Source organism: Haliaeetus albicilla, chromosome 23, assembly GCF_947461875.1.
Source record: "Haliaeetus albicilla chromosome 23, bHalAlb1.1, whole genome shotgun sequence".
Lineage (NCBI taxonomy): Eukaryota > Metazoa > Chordata > Aves > Accipitriformes > Accipitridae > Haliaeetus > Haliaeetus albicilla.
In genome coordinates this window covers 19,794,987-19,812,683 of record NC_091505.1, presented here as the reverse complement: position 1 = coordinate 19,812,683, position 17,697 = coordinate 19,794,987, and the positions used below count along the sequence as shown (strand labels likewise).

Here is a 17,697-nt window from a genome sequence, read left to right as displayed (position 1 = left end):
CAAATGAAGGCTTTCTTTTCATAAATCACTTTGCTAATATTTTGACCACAAGTTTTGACTGTGGTGGACTAATGTGAGGGAACACTGATATTTTGTAAAGACTTTCTTTGGAGACATACAGGAAGTTTGAAATTTTATTTTAATTTTTTTTCCCCCCAGTTTGGGACTGTAGAGTTCTTTTCATCATGTGACAGTGAATGAAGACTATAATAGATAAAAGAAAAAAATCTATTTAGACTTTCTCAGAAGTTAGGATCAGTCCCAGTTTTGTTATTTTTGTTTTGTGTATTGTCTTGTTTTCCTGGAAAATCTTTTATAAATAATGCTTTCAGAATTATCGTGTCATAGGGTTGAACAGATGCAGGAGTTTTACTGGGTCTCAGGCTGTAGTACACTTATAATTATGTCTTTTTTATGGGTCTGCTTTTAAAAGCTTTGTGGTATATTTAGAAGGGAAAAAATTGATGAGGGACAGGTCAGATAGATGCAGTTTTCCTAGATCTCTTATTTGTTATTCCTGGGGCTTCCTTTGTTTACATAATTAAATAATTAAAATTAGTATTTTTGCGAAGCATTGTTGTTTTATCAGAAGGCTTCGGATTGAGTAGTTTGGATATTATCTTGGTTAGCATTACATAAAGAGCTGTAATGTATTTGCTTTTCTGAAGCTGAAATTAAGTAGTCTGTATGTGAATTAAATTATATTCAGATTAAGAGGCAGATGGGAAATAGTTTGAGGTCTGGGATATTCGAAAGTTGCTAGCTTTATTCATTAATTGCTTTGAGTTATATCATAATGTATTCCACACAATTTCTATAGAAATCAAGTTCATTTTCAAAATCACCATTATATCTATTCTGAATCCAGGTCAAATCTCTAATGTGGAGGTGATTCCTTCAGTTATAGTTTAATTAGCACTGCTTAACCCTTTTGAAATGTCACTAGGACAAGTTACTCCACCCGACTGGAGACTCGAGGAGCAAGGATACTGTACTGGATTTGTGTGGCAAGGTTTTGGTAGTGGGGGGGCTGCAGGGGTGGCTTCTGTGAGAAGCTGCTAGAAGCTTCCCCCATGTCTGACAGAGCCTATGCCAGCCGGCTCCGAGATGGACCTGCCGCTGGCCAAGGCCAAGCCCATCAGTGATGGTGGTGGTGCCTCTGGGAGAAGAGATTTAAGAAGGGGAAAAAAACCTGCAGCCGAAGAGAGCAGTGAGAACATGTGAGAGCAACAACCCTGCAGACCCTCAGGTTGGTGAAGAAGGAGGGGAGGAGGTGCTCCAGGTGCCGGAGCAGAGATTCCCCTGCAGCCCGTGGGGAAGACCACGGTGAGACAGGCTGTCCCGCTGCAGCCCAGGGAGGTCCACGGTGGAGCAGATCTCCACCTGCAGCCCAGGGAGGACCCCACGCCGGAGCAGGTGGATCCTTGAAGGAGGCTGTGACCCCCGTGGGAAGCCCACGCCGGAGCAGGCTTCTGGCAGGACCTGCAGATCTGTGGAGAGAGGAGCCCACGCTGGAGCAGGTTTTCTGGCAGGATTTGTGACCCCGCGGGGGACCCACGCTGGAGCAGTCTGTGCCTGAAGGACTGCAGCCTGTGGAAGGGACCCACACTGGAGCAGTTCGTGGAGGACTGTCTCCTGTGGGAGGGACCCCACGCTGGAGCAGGGGAAGAGTGCGATGAATCCTGCCCCTGAAGAGGATGAAGTGGCAGAGTAAGAAACCCTGCTAGTTACTTCCTGACTGTGTTACTTTTGCAGACACAATGTGATTATCTGCCTTTTTTAGTGCTAAGCATGAAACTGATATTGTAGGGGATGTCACCTGTGTATCTACTTGCTGTAAGACCATCATTTGGTTAGGAAATCTGTAGAACTGAAAGTGTTTCTAAAGAGTATTAATAAAGAAACCCCTGCTGCTCAGCTTTACTGCAAGTTTAAATTAGTAATTTTATCAAAAAGCTTCAGCAGTAGAATTCAAGGAAGCCTATTTTCTTTTTTCTGAAGTATGACAGTTTTACTATCATAGTTTTTCTGCTTTAAGTTAAGCATGATAGTTTTGCTGCTTGAGTAATTGTAGGTATTTGTTGGTATTCCTTCAGTAAATTTGGGAACTGCTTGGTAATTCTAAATATGTAATAAATTAATGAACCTCTTCTGTATTATTTCATTCATAAAAACCTGACATTGGAAATGATAAGAGCCGATTTTCAGAAAGTATTGTTGGTGTTGGGGTTGTGGTGAACTTGTAGAGCAGCGTTTTGTGTTTAAGGCTTGGAAGGAAAAATACTGGAGTGAGAACAGCCATATGTTGTCTTAAAATGTCTCTCGTGTGTGTTTTTAACAATGTTGTGATAGAGCTGTCTTAATGTCTTAAATTTTAGGTGGTAACTTACAGAATTAATGTATTAATTTGTTAGACCCGAGTAGTTCAGAATTTAAAAATGAAAATCTTGAGGAAAGGTGGAAGAGTCAGTTCTGACTATAAAGAAAAGTCAAGGGGAGGCAAATTCTCAAAGGCATGAATTGTTTTCTTCCTACATTTGCTGTTTCAGAGGTCCCCATTAGAAAAGAGTAAGGATCACTCTTGTCATATGCAGACAAATGTTATGTTACCTACTGTCGTGGTTTAAGCCCAGCCAGGAAGTAGGTGCCACTCAGCCACTTGCTCACTTCCCCCCCTCCACCCCGCAGTGGGATGGGGAGGTGAATAGGGAAAAAAGTAAAACTTGTGAGTTGAGATAAGAACAATTTAGTAACTAAAGTAAAATAAAATATAATACTAACAATAATAAAAATAATAAAATATAACAATAATAATAGTAATGAAAAGGAATGTAATAATTAAATAAAAACTGAGAAAAGACAAGTGATGCACAATGCAGCTGCTCACCACCTGCTGACCAGTGCCCAAGCAGCGATCTGCACCTCCTGGCCAACTCCCGCCAGTTGATGTACTGAGCATGACGTCCTATGGTATGGAATATCCCTTTGGCTGGTTCAGGTCAGCTGTCCTGGCCGTGTTCCCTCCTGGCTTCTTATATACCTGCTTGCTGGCAGAGCATGGGAAGGTAAAATATCCTTGACTTAGGATAAGCACTACTTAGCAACAACTAAAACATCAGTGTGTTATTAACATTATTGTCATACTAAATCCAAAATGCACTGTTGCAGCTACTAAGAAGAAAATTAACTTTATCCCAGCCAAAACCAGGACACACATATACCTATATTCAACAAGTTTGGAATTCCAGCCTACTGCATGATAACTCTGTTAGTAGTTAGTACATTCTGTACCTACTATATGCCTTGTTTTTCTAAGGGAAATAGAGCTTTTGTTTGTAGCAGCTTTATAAAATACAGCAGAGGAAGTAAGGCAGTTTTATATTCTGAAATGTCTATTTCAGTCTCAGTGATGCAGTGCTCATACAAGCTATAGCACATTTAATGAGCAGTTGAGGACAGACATGTGTACTAGGCACACCAGGGATTGTGTACAAAGACTAATTAGCATGAAATATGAATACATTCAGGAAGTAGTCTTGATCTATAATGCTCTTGCAGAGAGTATTTTTTTCTATGAATTTGACAAAAAAGAAATTCAAAGTTGAACTGATAGAAGAAGCGGGTTTTGTTTGTTTTTAAACAAATAAAAATCTGTATTCCTAGAATAAAACATGTTCTGTATGAATAGGTAAAAATATTAGACTGAAAAGATAAAAATATTAGACTGAAAAGAATGCTTTCTTTAATGTCAAAACAGAAAAAATAACCCTCAAAAGATACTCCAAGCATTTTTTTTGCAACTTCATTTTTTGCAAGGGAGTTGAAGTTGATACTAGAAAAATCTATTTAATTTAAAGCTAGTTACTCAGAACATGATTAAATAGCCCATTCCATGGATTTTACAGTAATTTTTTGTAAATGAACTGTTAAGATTATCTGTCATGGGAATTTTCCTAAAGTGTGGCTTATCTTTCATGCATAAGAATTTATGTATGTACATAAAATACACTGATAATGAGTTGGAGGTCAATCACTTGTCACTTCTAGGTCTGTGTTCTATAATTCTATCCAGGACAGTTTTAAAACAATGTATTTTGCCTTCTGATGTGTTATTTGTAGCTGTAGGTATGTTTTCTGGAAACTTTCTCAATATTAGTAAAGGAAGCTCCCTATCTAGTTACTACTAGAAAGCTAAGTGTTGTAATGCAGGTTCTTTAGCTGCAGTAAAGGCACACAGTTGGCTGTGAATTTGTGACCCAAGTGAAGGTGGGAGGGGAAAAAAAAGGCTGGAGGAAAGGATGGAAAACACATCAGGTACTCAACAGGAAAGTTTATGCTGACTGTTAAATAGGCTATGCAAGTATATTTTAATATCCTGAAAGCTTCCAGCAGAGTTCCAGGAATAACAGTGTATTTGTTTAAATAAATAAAACCCCACCGTAAACAAAGATGTAGTTCTAAGCAAAATTTATGGCCTTACTTTTAAAATAATTAAGTCTGTATTAAAGAGGTGTTCCCTCCAACTTTCAGCAGATCCATGGTACATACTACATTACTTCCTAAATGCACCTTCTCTCAAATTTCTCTTATATGAAATACAATGTGGGGTTTTTGTGTAAAAGTGTAAATTGACAAAATGTGTTCTGATTCATGGACTAGTTCCAGTTACATGTTGTGCTGACCTGCAGTGATGTTGTATTTACAAAAAAATGCTCCCTTCTCCAAGCCTGTTGGTTTAATGTGCAAAACTGATTTTTCTTCCTTTATTGCTGTCCAAAAAAAAAAAAAAAATTCCTCATCTGCTTTTGAGATTGCAACTTTTATCTGATGGATAGTTGTTTCAGCTGTAATGCTATTAGGAGATGCTTTGAACAGAATATCTGCCATTGCAAGAATTTCTGCCATGTATATGTAGAGTAAGGATAGATCTGTTATCTAAATGAATAAAGGTTCTTTGGAGAAAGATATATTAAAAAGCTATCTAAAGGATTAAAAGTTAACAATCATGCTATCTCAATGAATTCATTGAGAAATTGAAAACACTAGGTAGGTAGGCATTAACACAGCTAAAAAGCTGATAATTTTTTTGAGTTATTGAATTACTTGCTAATGATCTCTAAAGAATGTGAAGTTGAAATTACAATTTTGTATATTCTGTGTGTGTCTCGTTAGAAACTGAAACTTCATTCTTTCGGATACTTTTTCTGTTCTGTAATTATTTTAGAATACTATTATAGAATAATTTCCCAATGTGAGGAGACAGGCGAATAAGAAATTTATGGCTTAAAGGCTTTCTAAAAGCAAAAAGTCTGTTAAACTGGCTGATTTTTATAAGTCAATATGGCATTGTCTGTAAGTTGTGTATTCTTAATGGTAGTACGCGTGGAATAAGTTTCGAGGTTTTACTTTTGACATTTTTTGTTCTTGCATTTAAGACATTTGGTTCATTAGCACTGAGAACACTGCCTTCTTAATGAATGATTTTAGCCAAATTTTGCTTATGTTGGTAATATAAAGGTAAGCAGAGCATAGGTTAAATCTGCTAAATTCAGAATATACTGTGGATTTTGCATGTGTATATGCTTAAAATGTGCTGAGGTGAATAGTGAAATCCGACTATGTTGGTAAAGGTGAGACTGGTAGCTGTGTGTTTCCAGACTATTTTTAGTCTGCCACGATGCGAGTGGCTTAATTTAGTACTGTGTTAGGTCCCCTGAGACTAATCCTGGAATGTACAAGTAATTTATCTTTTGCCTCTTGAAGGCAGATAATCATTGTGCATGTATTCAGTGAGCACCTGGGTGGTTTCAACACACTTTGAGATACTTGGACCCCAAGAAAGCTTTTTTTCAAGGTAAATCTGTTAGAAGGTAGTAGTAACATATACAGCCATATAGGGGTGTCTTCAGGCCGGTTTAGCCCGGTATTCTGTCTTCAGCAGGTGACTGAGAGCTGATGCTTAGGAAGAGTAAATATATGTTAATTAATATATATTAAATGTCTGTCTCTTTATGTACATAGACAGCATAAACTAAATAGTTATGCTTCCCAGCTTCCAACAGTTGACTTTTTTTTAAGCCAGAGGTCACATCTTTATACATAGTAAAGTCTTCATTGTGCATTGTCTTCAGTGAACTCATGATATTTTAGCATTCCTAACCTGTGGTATTGATCTTCTCTGTAATTCAAACAAGTGTGTATTTTTCCAGTGTTTCAGTCTTGCTGCTTGCTAGTATTCTAGCAATCCTGCTGCTTGCTAGGTTTGTTGCCTACTTTTTCTGTCATTACAAGTCTCATTAATAACTAATTTATATTTACTTTCTCTGTGTTTTCAAAGACCACAGAGGGGAAGACCGAAATTGTACATGGTATACAAAAACCAAACAGTAATACATCATTGAACGATGGCTGTTATCTAATAAGTATCAGTTGATCTACCCCAGTTATTGGGGGGGACCGACCTCACGGTTTTGCTTTTCTTAGCATGGAATCATCAATTGTCTCAGTTACTGTTTGTTCTTGAGAGAGTTACATTAGTATGCCAGAAACGTTTCACTGCCACAGTATATTGAAAGTCTATTGGGATGACCTTAGGTAGAATGATCATTAGTCAGAATGATTGTAATGTGGAAAGATGCAGTATGTCCTTCCTGTGGTGATGTGTGGTGTGGCAGTTCCTGTTCCAAACAGGTCACTGCCCTTTAATGTGTCTGGTTAAAACTGGGAGTAATTCTAACGTAAAGGTTGCAATGGCCTGTGTCCTTGTCGCTGACATAGCAAAAATATTTGTGCCCAGATATCATTAGGTTGAAAGGTATGCTTGTTATAGATTACATGCAACTAATTAGACTTATTTGATACCATCCACCACAAGGCCACAATTTCAAACATTTGTTTATGGAATACTAATTTCTTAACATTTTATAAATAAAAGTTCCTATTTGTATTTATCAGCTATCAAAGCTGTGATTACCAGTCAACTTCACAGGGCGCTGCTTACTCATTGAAGAAATTAATGGGATCTATTAAGGCAGATAATTTCCTAATTACTTTTAATATGATCCTTTTCCCCTGTGAAGTTATGCTTTGGATCTGATGCCTATGAAGACTTCCCTTTGAGTTCTGCTGGCTTAATAAAACAATAAATAACAGATAATTATCAATAATTTTTTTTAACTTAAAATTAGTAGGAGAATAGTAGTCTTTTTACTTAAACATTAAATAAAATTTCTTAAGTACTTAGTCAATGGAAATGTAACGTTGTGTATTTCACTGTGTAGGTCAGAGTGTATAACTAAGATGTACCAGATTACACTTAAGCCACTTTCAGTCATATATGAGCAGTCCTGGCTAACCAGGGAGGTCCCAGTTGACTGGAAGTCGGCAAATGTGACGCCCATCTACAAGAAGGGCCAGAAGGAGAATCTGGGAACCTACAAGTCTGTCAGCCTGACCTTTGTGCCAGGGAAGGCTATGGAGCCTTGAGCCTTCATCTTGAGTGCCATCATTTGGCATGTGCAGGACAACCAGGTGATCAGGCCCAGTCAGCATGGCTTTATTAAAGGCAGGTCCTGCTTTACTAACCTGATCTCATTCTATGACAAGGTGACCCATTTAGTGGATGCGGGAGAGGCTGTGGATGTTGTCTACCTAGACTTTAGTAAAGCCTTTGATACTGTTTCCCACAGTATCAAACTGGCTGCTCATGGCTTGGACGGGCATACTCTTCATTGGATGAAAAAACTGACTGGATGGTCGGCCCCAAGGAGTGGTGGTCAATGGTGTTAAATCCAGTTGGCGGCCGGTCACAAGTGGTGTTCCTCAGGGCTCAGTATTGGGGCCAGTTCTGTTTAATATCTTTATCAATGGTGTGGACGAGGGACCAAGTTCACCCTCAGTAAGTTTGCAGATGACACCAAGTTGGGTGGGAGGGTTGATCTGCTTGAGGGTAGGAAGGTTCTACAGAGGGATCTGGACAGGCTGGATCCGTGGGCCGAGGCCACCTGTATGAGGTTCAACAAGGCCAAGAGCTCCGTCCTGCACTTTGGTCACAACAACCCCATGCGGCGCTACAGGCTTGGGGAAGAATGGCTGGAAAGCTGCCCAGTAGAAAAGGACCTGGGGGTGCTGGTCAACAGCCGGCTGAATGTGAGCTGGCAGTGTGCCCAGGTGGCCAAGAAGGCCAATAGCATCCCGGCTCGTATCAGAAATAGTGTGGCCAGCAGGACTAAGGAAGTGATTGTCTCCCGCTACTCAGCACTGGTGAGGCCCCACCTCGTATACTGTGTTCAGTTTTGGGCCCCGCACTACAAGACAGACACTGAGGTGCTGGAGCATGTCCAAAGAAGAGCAACAAAGCTGGTGAAGGGTCTAGAGAGCAAGTCTTATGAGGAGCGGCTGAGGGAACTGAGGTTGCTAAGGCTGGAGAAGAAGAGGCTGAGGGGAGACCTTATCGCTCTCTACAACTACTTGAAAGGGGGTTGTAGCGAGGTGGGGGTCGGTCTCTTCTACCAGCTAACAAGTGATGGGACAAGAGAAAATGGCCTCATGTTGTGCCATTTAGGGGAGGTTTAGATTCTTCATTTTTCTTCACTGAAAAGGGTTGTCAAGCACTGGAACAGGCTGCCAGGGAAGTGGTTGAGTCACCATCCCTGGAGGTATTTAAAAGATGTGTGTGGTGCTTAGGGTCATAGTTTAGTGGTGGACTTGGCAGTCCTAGGTTAATGGTTGAACTTGATGATCTTAAAGGTCTTTTCCCATCTAAATGACTCTGTGATGAAAAACTACAGTAGATCTTGAAGATGGTAAACAAATTGAGGGGTTTGGGATTTAGATATGTACAAGTGAAACAATTTTTCGTGCATGTTTGTTTAAAACCTTGATGGTAGAGCAAGGCTTCAAAAAGGGAGAGGATACTGGAATGTGTGTTTGGAAATGTGTATTTTACTTAGTCTTTAAATACTTAGTCAGGAGCTTTATATATCAAATATCATAGTGAATGAGGAAAAGAAATCAATTTAGCACTTAATTTTGACTAAAATTTCAGTCTTTTTCATTAAACACCAATATCTATTTACCTTGAGTATATAAAGGGGTTTTTTGGATCTTGTGATCTTTTTTTTGCTTCATTATTTCTAAAATTCCTTTGGAAAATGAGATTCCCATAAGTGTCTTCATTGGGAAAGATGTGACTTTTACAAGCCTAATCAAAAGGAACAGTAGTGGAACTATTCATTTAAAAGATTTTTGTTTACTAGACTTGTTACAGTAATAACAGAAAATAAGTTTATTAAAATCTTGATAAAATATGATAGCAGGTTTTTGATATTTTATTTTACTTTTTTTTTTTGGTCTGAGTCTTGGTACTTTTACTTTTGACAGTTGTATGGATAACAGGCATATCAGTTAGAATCTGGAAAGTAACTATAGCTGTCCTATCTTGCAGTTCTGTGGTGATGATGGCCTGATATGAGAGGAAAAAATATAGAGTGGGACATGTAACTGTTTAAATTAGAAATTGTGATGCAGATTTTCAAATTGCACTTGAAAATTAGACTAGTTACAGCTGGTTTAGGGCAACTTTAATAGAATAAGAAATATTTCCTGTAGTCATTAGATGTGGTGGTGGTCAAATATAATAATAATCAATTGTATTGTAAGAACAAATAATAGGAATATAGATCCCCTGTATTTTTTTGTTAAAACTAATTTGTAAAACTAAGTTATGATTAGGTTTTTTTCTTCCACAGAGCATAATCTGTTGGGTTGATGTCACTTCCTTCAGCTTGATTACATTAATTAGGCAAAAACCATATGAGATTGCAAGAGGTTCCATGTTTTTTTTCCCCTTGTCAGGTTTTTTTTTTTTTTTTTTAATCTTGAGAGCTTAAACTATGATCGACTTTCAGATCAGTTGCTTGCTTTCTTTGTAATTTTTTTTAATGCTGTACCAGGTATTTAGCTCTTCTGATTGCAGGAAGGACAGAGTGACAGCAGGAGTGCTTAATTAATGTTACTTCAGGAGTTGATAACTGAGTGATTTTAGGTGAACTGATAAATGCCAGGTGGCATTGGGAATAAACATGAGATCACACAGCTGCTGACTTAATTGACAAGAGGGCGTGGCTAGCATCTGTTAATGCTCTTGCATTTATCTCTAGATATTTGGGGAAATGGTTTGCTGTTTGTCAAAGTCGAAGACCAAATGACAGCGTGGAGACTATCAACGTATTTGGGTACCAAACGAATCTCAGTTTATGCAGTTCACGTATTGCATGACATGCACGTTCTGCAGGAGAGGGGATGTGGTCTAGGAGAGAAGTTGTGGCTTCAGCTGTGCAAACTGTGGCATGTCCCAGAGTCTCTCCTCTGGGATCCATTGAATATTCTCTAGTTTCACTGGTTATACGTTTGCATAGAGAATACCTCCTTGGTCACTGGTCCATTTAGCTTGCAGTCTTGTTTTCTGATTTGGTGCCGTTGTCAGGGCTCTGCTTCTGGACACGTTTGCACTTCTAGGTCATCAGTAGGTTATTTGCATAGTTTTGCTGTTTCCTTGAGCACGCAAAACTTGCCAGAATTCATTCGGCTGTCTGGAGCAAGAGGTTGGTCATATTTCACCTACTTCACTGAAACAAGTGGTTGGTGGAAGTTCATAGACTTATGCTAACTAGGCCTAACTTGTGTGAACTGCTGCACCATTTCATTTGAGTGTGGAAATTATGTGGTTAGACAAATGGAAAGACTCAGTGTATTGGTGAGGGAAGAGAACAAGTGCAAATTTGAGAGTACATTATGTTTGACTTTATTCCCTCTCCCCCTTTCTTTGACTTTTATTTCCATTCTTGGGTGCCTCTAGAAGTAATACAGAAATAGAAAACTATCAGTACCTTCCCTGTTATCATCAATTTAGCCAGGCTTCAAGAAGTTTTATTATGTGGCAATAGAATTTACTGAATTTTTGTGCTACAAAATATCTTCTAATCTTTCAATGGCATTTCTAGCTCCTTATTTCATTTTTCTATGAAGTTGTATCACATAGGGGGATTTTTGAGTTAAATTATCAGTGTAATTAATAGTTTCAGCTATTCAAGCATACTCTTGTATGTATAGTTTACATCCCTTGCAACTGTACGTACACTTAATTTTTTTCCTTCTATTCTCCTATAGTAGCCATAGATCTTTTTTTCAGGTAAAGGGAATAATAAAGCAATTTCTTTTGTATATTTACTTTTGCTGCCAAATACTAGTAAATGCAAATAGTAAGCCACTTGCCAGATAAGATGAAATTGCTCATTCATTTCCTATGACAATATAAGGGCGTTTGTTCACTGTGGGTACAGACTCAGGAGAAATTGGAGATTAAGGCTCAGGTTCAGGTAGGCTAAAGTTCACCTAAATCTCTGCTTTCTCCACACTGTGATTCAATGTACTCATTTTTATCTCACTTTAATTTTCATCCTCATCATATTCATGACTGACAGTTTTTACTGCTAATTCTTTATTAAAAATACTCACTGCTTATTTAAAAAAAAGAAAGGATGAGTTTAATATGAACTGGACATTTCAACTTAAGCTTTAACAGCTCCAAGAACATTAAATAAAATTGTATGTATTTCTAAAAATTTGTAATGATTACTTTTAATGCCATTCAGTAGCTAAATTAATGAACAGGTGTAGAATGGTAATTTTCAAGAGCTGTGTGTGCTTACTTTTTTTGCTACACAAGTGCAAAAGTACTGATGGTAGAATTTTTTTCTTAATTACGTCTCTGATGTATTTCAACATGTTTGTGTATGTTCTTTGCCATGATTATCATTAGTCTTGTTTAATGTATTTTAAACTTATATAACATTTTGTTTACTGTTTTCATTTTTTCTTTAGACCCTAAATGGGTTTCAAGCAGTGCACTTTGTGGGATTAAATTAGTTCCCAGCTGAAGGTATCACTAAAGGTACACACTTGAGCTGCACATGCGTTGCATAATGTAAGATGAAGAGAAAACAATCCCTTGCAGTGTATTGCATCAGCTTTTTTCCTCCAACACTGATAAACAAATATGTTGTTATTAACGAAGTAGAACTCTAATCTAAATTAAAAAAAAAAACAAAAAAAAAAGTAGGTTACATAATGTTGGTGTTTAGTTCTATATTTTCTGGTCTTTGAAAAGATATCTGTGTGTGCTAGAACTACCTTTTCCCCTTTTGCTTTATCATATTGGCTCTCTTTGTCTTTCCCTCTCCTGTCTGCTTGAGGTAAATGGTAAAGAAAAGTAAACGGAGCTGAAACATTCTATAGGTGTCACTGGTGTGAGAATTACGCATTTGGGGAGTATTTTGTCATTTCAATGACTGTTAATTGTTTGTCTTAAATGCTTGCTTCTTTCTTACTTCCCAAGTGAATGGGGAAATAGTTTTAAATAACCAAGAGTATCATTTTCTCCATTTCTTCAAAACAAAAAATCCACACATGTATGTGTGCCTGTTTGTGTGTGTGTGTGTATATATATGTGTGTGTGTGTATGTATTCCAGATAAATCCAAATATTAATCTACATAAATTTGTGTGAAAAGGGATTAACTTTCAAGAAGAAAAACGAGATGTAGGGTGGGGGGATTTAAAAATGCTTTGCATCAACACAACAGAGGTGTTACCACAGACCTGGTGATCTGAAATACAAGAGGACAACCTCAAAGGCCCTTTTGAGTCTGAACTCTACTGTGCTGGTATGCATGCTTCTTTCATGTGGTAACAAAACGCTTGGGCTTCTGGACTCTCTTACTGACAACTTGTGAAGGAGGTATTTGTCACTCTTGCAGAGAGTGACTTGCTAGAATACCTCGACAGGCTTAACCACTTATTGAAGGATTCTGCCATCATTCTGGCGCTGTTAGTGCAGTGGAGGACTGACATAAACTTGATTAGTGAGTAAGTTCTGGGTAGTGAGGCAGGTGAGCCATGAATTTGGAAGGCTGAATTTGGATCAAGCCTTATTTAAGGTGGGAAAAAGGTTATTATGTGTTCTGAAACCAGAGAAGCAAACTTGGGCAGGGTACTCAGAGGTGAATGGCTAGCTCAGCAGGGAGTTGGGTGGGAGATGGACCCTGTGGAATAAAGCTTCAGACTTGGAGAGCTGACCTGTTTCTTCTAGGGTCCTATTGCTTAACCAGTTATTGTGGTCAGAAAGTAAGTAAATTTTCTCTCTGCTATACCTTTTTTTCTAAAATATGACCATCTCTGTTATGGAAACCTGGCTGTGACTGTCAGTAGCTCTGGGTACTGACTGAGACTTGTCAGTTTGAAAAAAAGCTGATTTTGAATGAAGATATAAGCCAGTGCTGTTACTGAAGTGCTGTAATGAATAATCACAGCACTAAACTCCAAGGTCTGTATCAAGTAATACAGGTGCTTTAGCTTCCAGATTGATTTTTCATCTTGCTTTTTTGAGCTACCCTATGTTGACTGCTATAAAATCCTTTTTTTGTCTCTCCCTCTGTTTCTGTGGCATCAAACCAAAAAGCACGTCTCATCTTTAAACAGGCACTTGTGAAAGGAGTACCTGAAAAGGGTTGGGAGGTTGGTCAGCAATAGTATATTCTGCATTCTGAAATGTCTCAAGTAGCTTTTTATTTATTTAATTGTTTTTTAAAATTTTGTAATCCGTAGTCCTGTTACAGTTGAGTCACTGCTACAATGGACTAAGTGGTCAGAGGGAGAGAGCCACTAACAGAAGAGGGAAGAGCATGGTTTTTGATAGCTTTCTAATGCTTAATGTAATCACAAGCATGGGTCAAACTGTGTTGGAGAAATTTTAGTAACTTAATGTCTCTTTCTGCCTATTAGTCTTAGGTTGGTAAGATTGGTGTTGATGCTAGCCTGTATTGTGACTTTGATGCAGTCACATAAGCATCTGGTTCTAGGATTTCTCACATGTTTTTTTGTGAATTGGCATAAAACTAACTTAAAGTCTTTGGAGTCTCACACTTGAAAAGATAAGAACCTTTGGAAAGAACATCTTCTCTGGTCTTTTCCAAGTGGAAAAGTTTTAATCTAACCCAGACATCATATATTTATAAAATGGATGATTTGTAAGTGGTGGTGTTACAGCCCTTCAGGCTTAAGCAGGTAAGAGTAGCCATGGTTTGTTATAAAACTTCTGAACATTTGGTCTTTTGTGTTCTAAATGTGGTTACTAGTTTCACAGCCATTAGAGGAGTGCAATCTGGAAACAGGTGAGGAGGGATAATAATGAAAATTGGTCATTTGCCCTGTACGGGCAGAATTACTGTTGTGAATTCTCACTCAGCCCATCCTGTGTGTGTCTGTTTCTATAAAATATTGTATGCTTAAAAGCTGAACCCCCAAAATATCTTTCTTTTTTTTTGATACTGTAGTAGCCGAGTAACTTAATCCGTGTTTTGAGTTGGGCTCATATAACACCTTTGCCCTTGAACTCTTGCTCACAAAGGTGTTTCTCTCGCTTGCTGTGTCTGATCAGGTGTATGTGAATTGCCACTGTAGGAAAAAAGTTACCTTTGTGTGGGGTGAGGTTTGGTAACAAAAACATTTATGTTTCTCTTGTTTTCTTTTACTACTTAATATTTTTGTTACCTCTGCAGTTTTGCAAGCCACAGGACTGAAATGATTACACACTGAAATGTGGGTGTATTATCTCAGCTGGTTACAGAGCAGGTTTGTCTTTAGTGTTTGCAGCTACTGTGACAAGTATAGTACTCTGTGAGTGGATTGTGAGGGTGTGTGGTGTTCAACATTTTAAAGACTCAATCATATATGGAAATCTGGAGGGTTTAATTCTTAAACAGATGAAGTTCGGAATAGGTCACTCATCTTCTTGAGTAATTTCTCACACCTGTCTCAACAGACATAAATCTAGGCTTTTCAATAGCTTCTGTTCATATAACAGACCTCTAATTTTTATTGCTTTCTCATGGGACACCTAATTTTTAACTCTTGGGTGGTTTTTGTTTGTTTTTGTTGAGCACCTGATTTTATTTCCTTGTTTAATTGAGAACAATTAGTGATAAGGGTGTGATTAGTTCATGGAGTGTCACTTTAGGATTTTAAATGGTACTTCGTTATGGTTAAAGGGTCAGTGCTGGTGGGAATTTTGAGTATTATCTGTGTATTATCAAGTTGATGTGTAGCTCTGTCCTCTTACAAATATAAAGCAAGCTGGACATATTATGTAGTTAGGCTTGCAGAATAATGGCAGGACAAGGGGAGAGCAAGTATTGCATTGTTGAATTGTCTTCTCCATTTAGCTTTTTTTGCTTTAGGCTTTTTAGAGGTAGCAGGGCATGAGGGAACTATCTTGTACTAGCTTAGTTAACACTGGTATGAAAATGCCCAAGGTAAACTAATTATTCAAGCGGTATAAACCCAGTAGAATTATTTGGTGCCACATGTTTTCCTAGTGGTAATATGTATAAGGAGAAAAATAGTTTTTTTCTTTTGTTCTATTTTTTTTTAAGTAGTTGAAACTGAGGTTTTGGGGTTATTCTTCACACTAAAAACTAACATCTTTTCTTAGGAGATACCTGTAATGAAACCCATGCTGATGAAATTAGTACAGCAAAAAACAATACTCAGAGAAGAAAGGCTTATTTAGTCTGCTTAAAACTTCCTCTTAATTTGACTTTAAAGTTTTTCGGTTACTTTCGAATGACTTAAAATGTTCATTAAGTTTAATTAATGTTGAGCACATTAAATTTCTATTCCTTCAGTTCCAGGTATGTTATGTGATATTTAAAAGGAAATTAATCCTTGTTAATGGGTTTACTTAATTAATACTTAAGAAAATTCTGTGAGAATTAAGTATCTTAAATTATGCAAAAAATCAGCATATATTTTAAATATTTCAATACCACGTTACTTTATATAATTTTAAGTACTGAATATAATGCTAGCGAACCTTGCTAATTAAAAATAAATCAATTTAAAATATATGTTATTTTCTTACTTGGTTTCGCTCTTTACCAGTGACAACATAAATAATTAGTAAAAACCTACCTTTGTGTAGTGTGATAAACCTCAAATTATTTATTTTACTGGTTTTGGATGAAGAACTTCAAATGGTATTGAGTTACTAGTATTTCAACAGGGGGCACTCACGTGCTTTGAGGTAACACCAAATCACTGTATTTTTAAAAGAGCTTGGAATAAACTGGAGCTGAAGATAACAAATTTCCTGTGTTAAAATGTATAAATATAATTTGATAGTGCTTTGGAAAATTGGTCATTGTCATATTAACATTTTCATTTCATGTTCCTCCTAACTTTGTAAATTTGCTTTGTTTGGTTATTTTACAGTATGTTGGGGCAGTGCATTCATTTTGCCTTGGACAGATTCTAATAGATGCATTATTATGGTTTTCTAGCTGAGTTGCTATTAGTGTGTTAAGATTGAAGACTTGTAATAATTAATCAAGAATTTAATAAATATGTTCTTTCCAGCTAAAAAGACAGTAGAAGAATCCGAAGAAAAGAAAGTAGTTCAGTCAAAGAAAAGGGTTAAAGAGTTGAGAATTTTGGATGGAAAAACTGCACAAAATCTATGTAAGTGATGTGAAATGCATTAGGTGAATATTTAATTAGCATGTACACACATGACTGTTCTTAAATGTTTTTTGTTTATATGTGCAATATTCTTTATCTAAAAACTGGCTAATGTGAACATGAGTCTTCAGAAGTTTTTTACATGTATAGTGAATTCAAATCATATGTAACTTGGAAAAACTTAAAGTAACATGGAAAAATGGTGTAGATTTCAATGTTTATGAACTGTATTTTTTTTTTTGTAACAAAATATTGATTCTTTTATTAATTACTTTAGACTGGAAGTATAATTAAATGACAATAATTGGTTCAGGGAAGGCACGGTGCTGGTAGGTTTTGTGGGTTGGGAGGCCGTTCCAAATGGTTCTTCCTGGTTAGAGCAATGGAGAAGTAGACCTTGATGGGGGTTAGACTTTTAAAGAGAAAAATATTATGAAATAGGGTAAGTTAGGTGCAAATACTGCTACTATAAATTGTAAGGAAAACAGCCCTATCTCTTTTTTTTTTTAAATTGCTGCTTCTCTCTTTAATTATGGGGGAAATCAATCATTAAGAGTAGTAGATTCTTGTATTTGAATTAGAAATACCATAAAATGTCACTAGTCCAACTATGTCTGTGGCAAATGAAGTGTATAAAACCAAATCTGTGCATTGTTTATTACCACATCCATGAGCACTTTTTCTTAAGCAGGAAATGAACTATGACACAAGTGATATAAAACTTCAAGTTTTGAAAATATGGATGCGGGAAAATCAGCCATAGTAGTTAGTTTGAATATACAGCACTTCATTAAAATGCTATACTAATCGATCTGTGTTAGGAATACTTTGTAGTTTATTGCATGGGGCTCTGTTGAGATGTTATAACATCCTGAGATCAAATTGCTTGGAGAGCTCCATCTTTGAAGGTTTTACAATATACATTTTTTCTTGTATAAGTTTTGTTACCCTAAAAGGTGGTAGAGTTCGGGGGCTTTTTTTGTTTGTTGGTTTTTTGTCTTCGCCGAGCTCTTAATTATCCTTTTGACATGGAATTTTTTTCTAGAATGTCATGTAAATATCATTCACCCAATTGTAAATGGAGTACAACTATTCATACATGATTATGAAAGCAAAAAAAATA

General features: G+C 37.1%; 1 protein-coding gene across 8 annotated transcripts in view; it reads left to right on the top strand.

Annotated features, from left to right (window-relative positions):
• The window catches only part of DIAPH2 (diaphanous related formin 2), a 266,450-nt gene that overhangs the window by 74,881 nt on the left and 173,872 nt on the right, over positions 1 to 17,697 (top strand). For all 8 annotated transcript variants that reach the window (XM_069811506.1, XM_069811508.1, XM_069811507.1 and 5 more), the window contains one exon: positions 16,473 to 16,574. In XM_069811506.1, the coding sequence (XP_069667607.1) occupies positions 16,473 to 16,574 (102 nt within the window). The remainder of the gene's footprint in view (positions 1 to 16,472; positions 16,575 to 17,697) is intronic.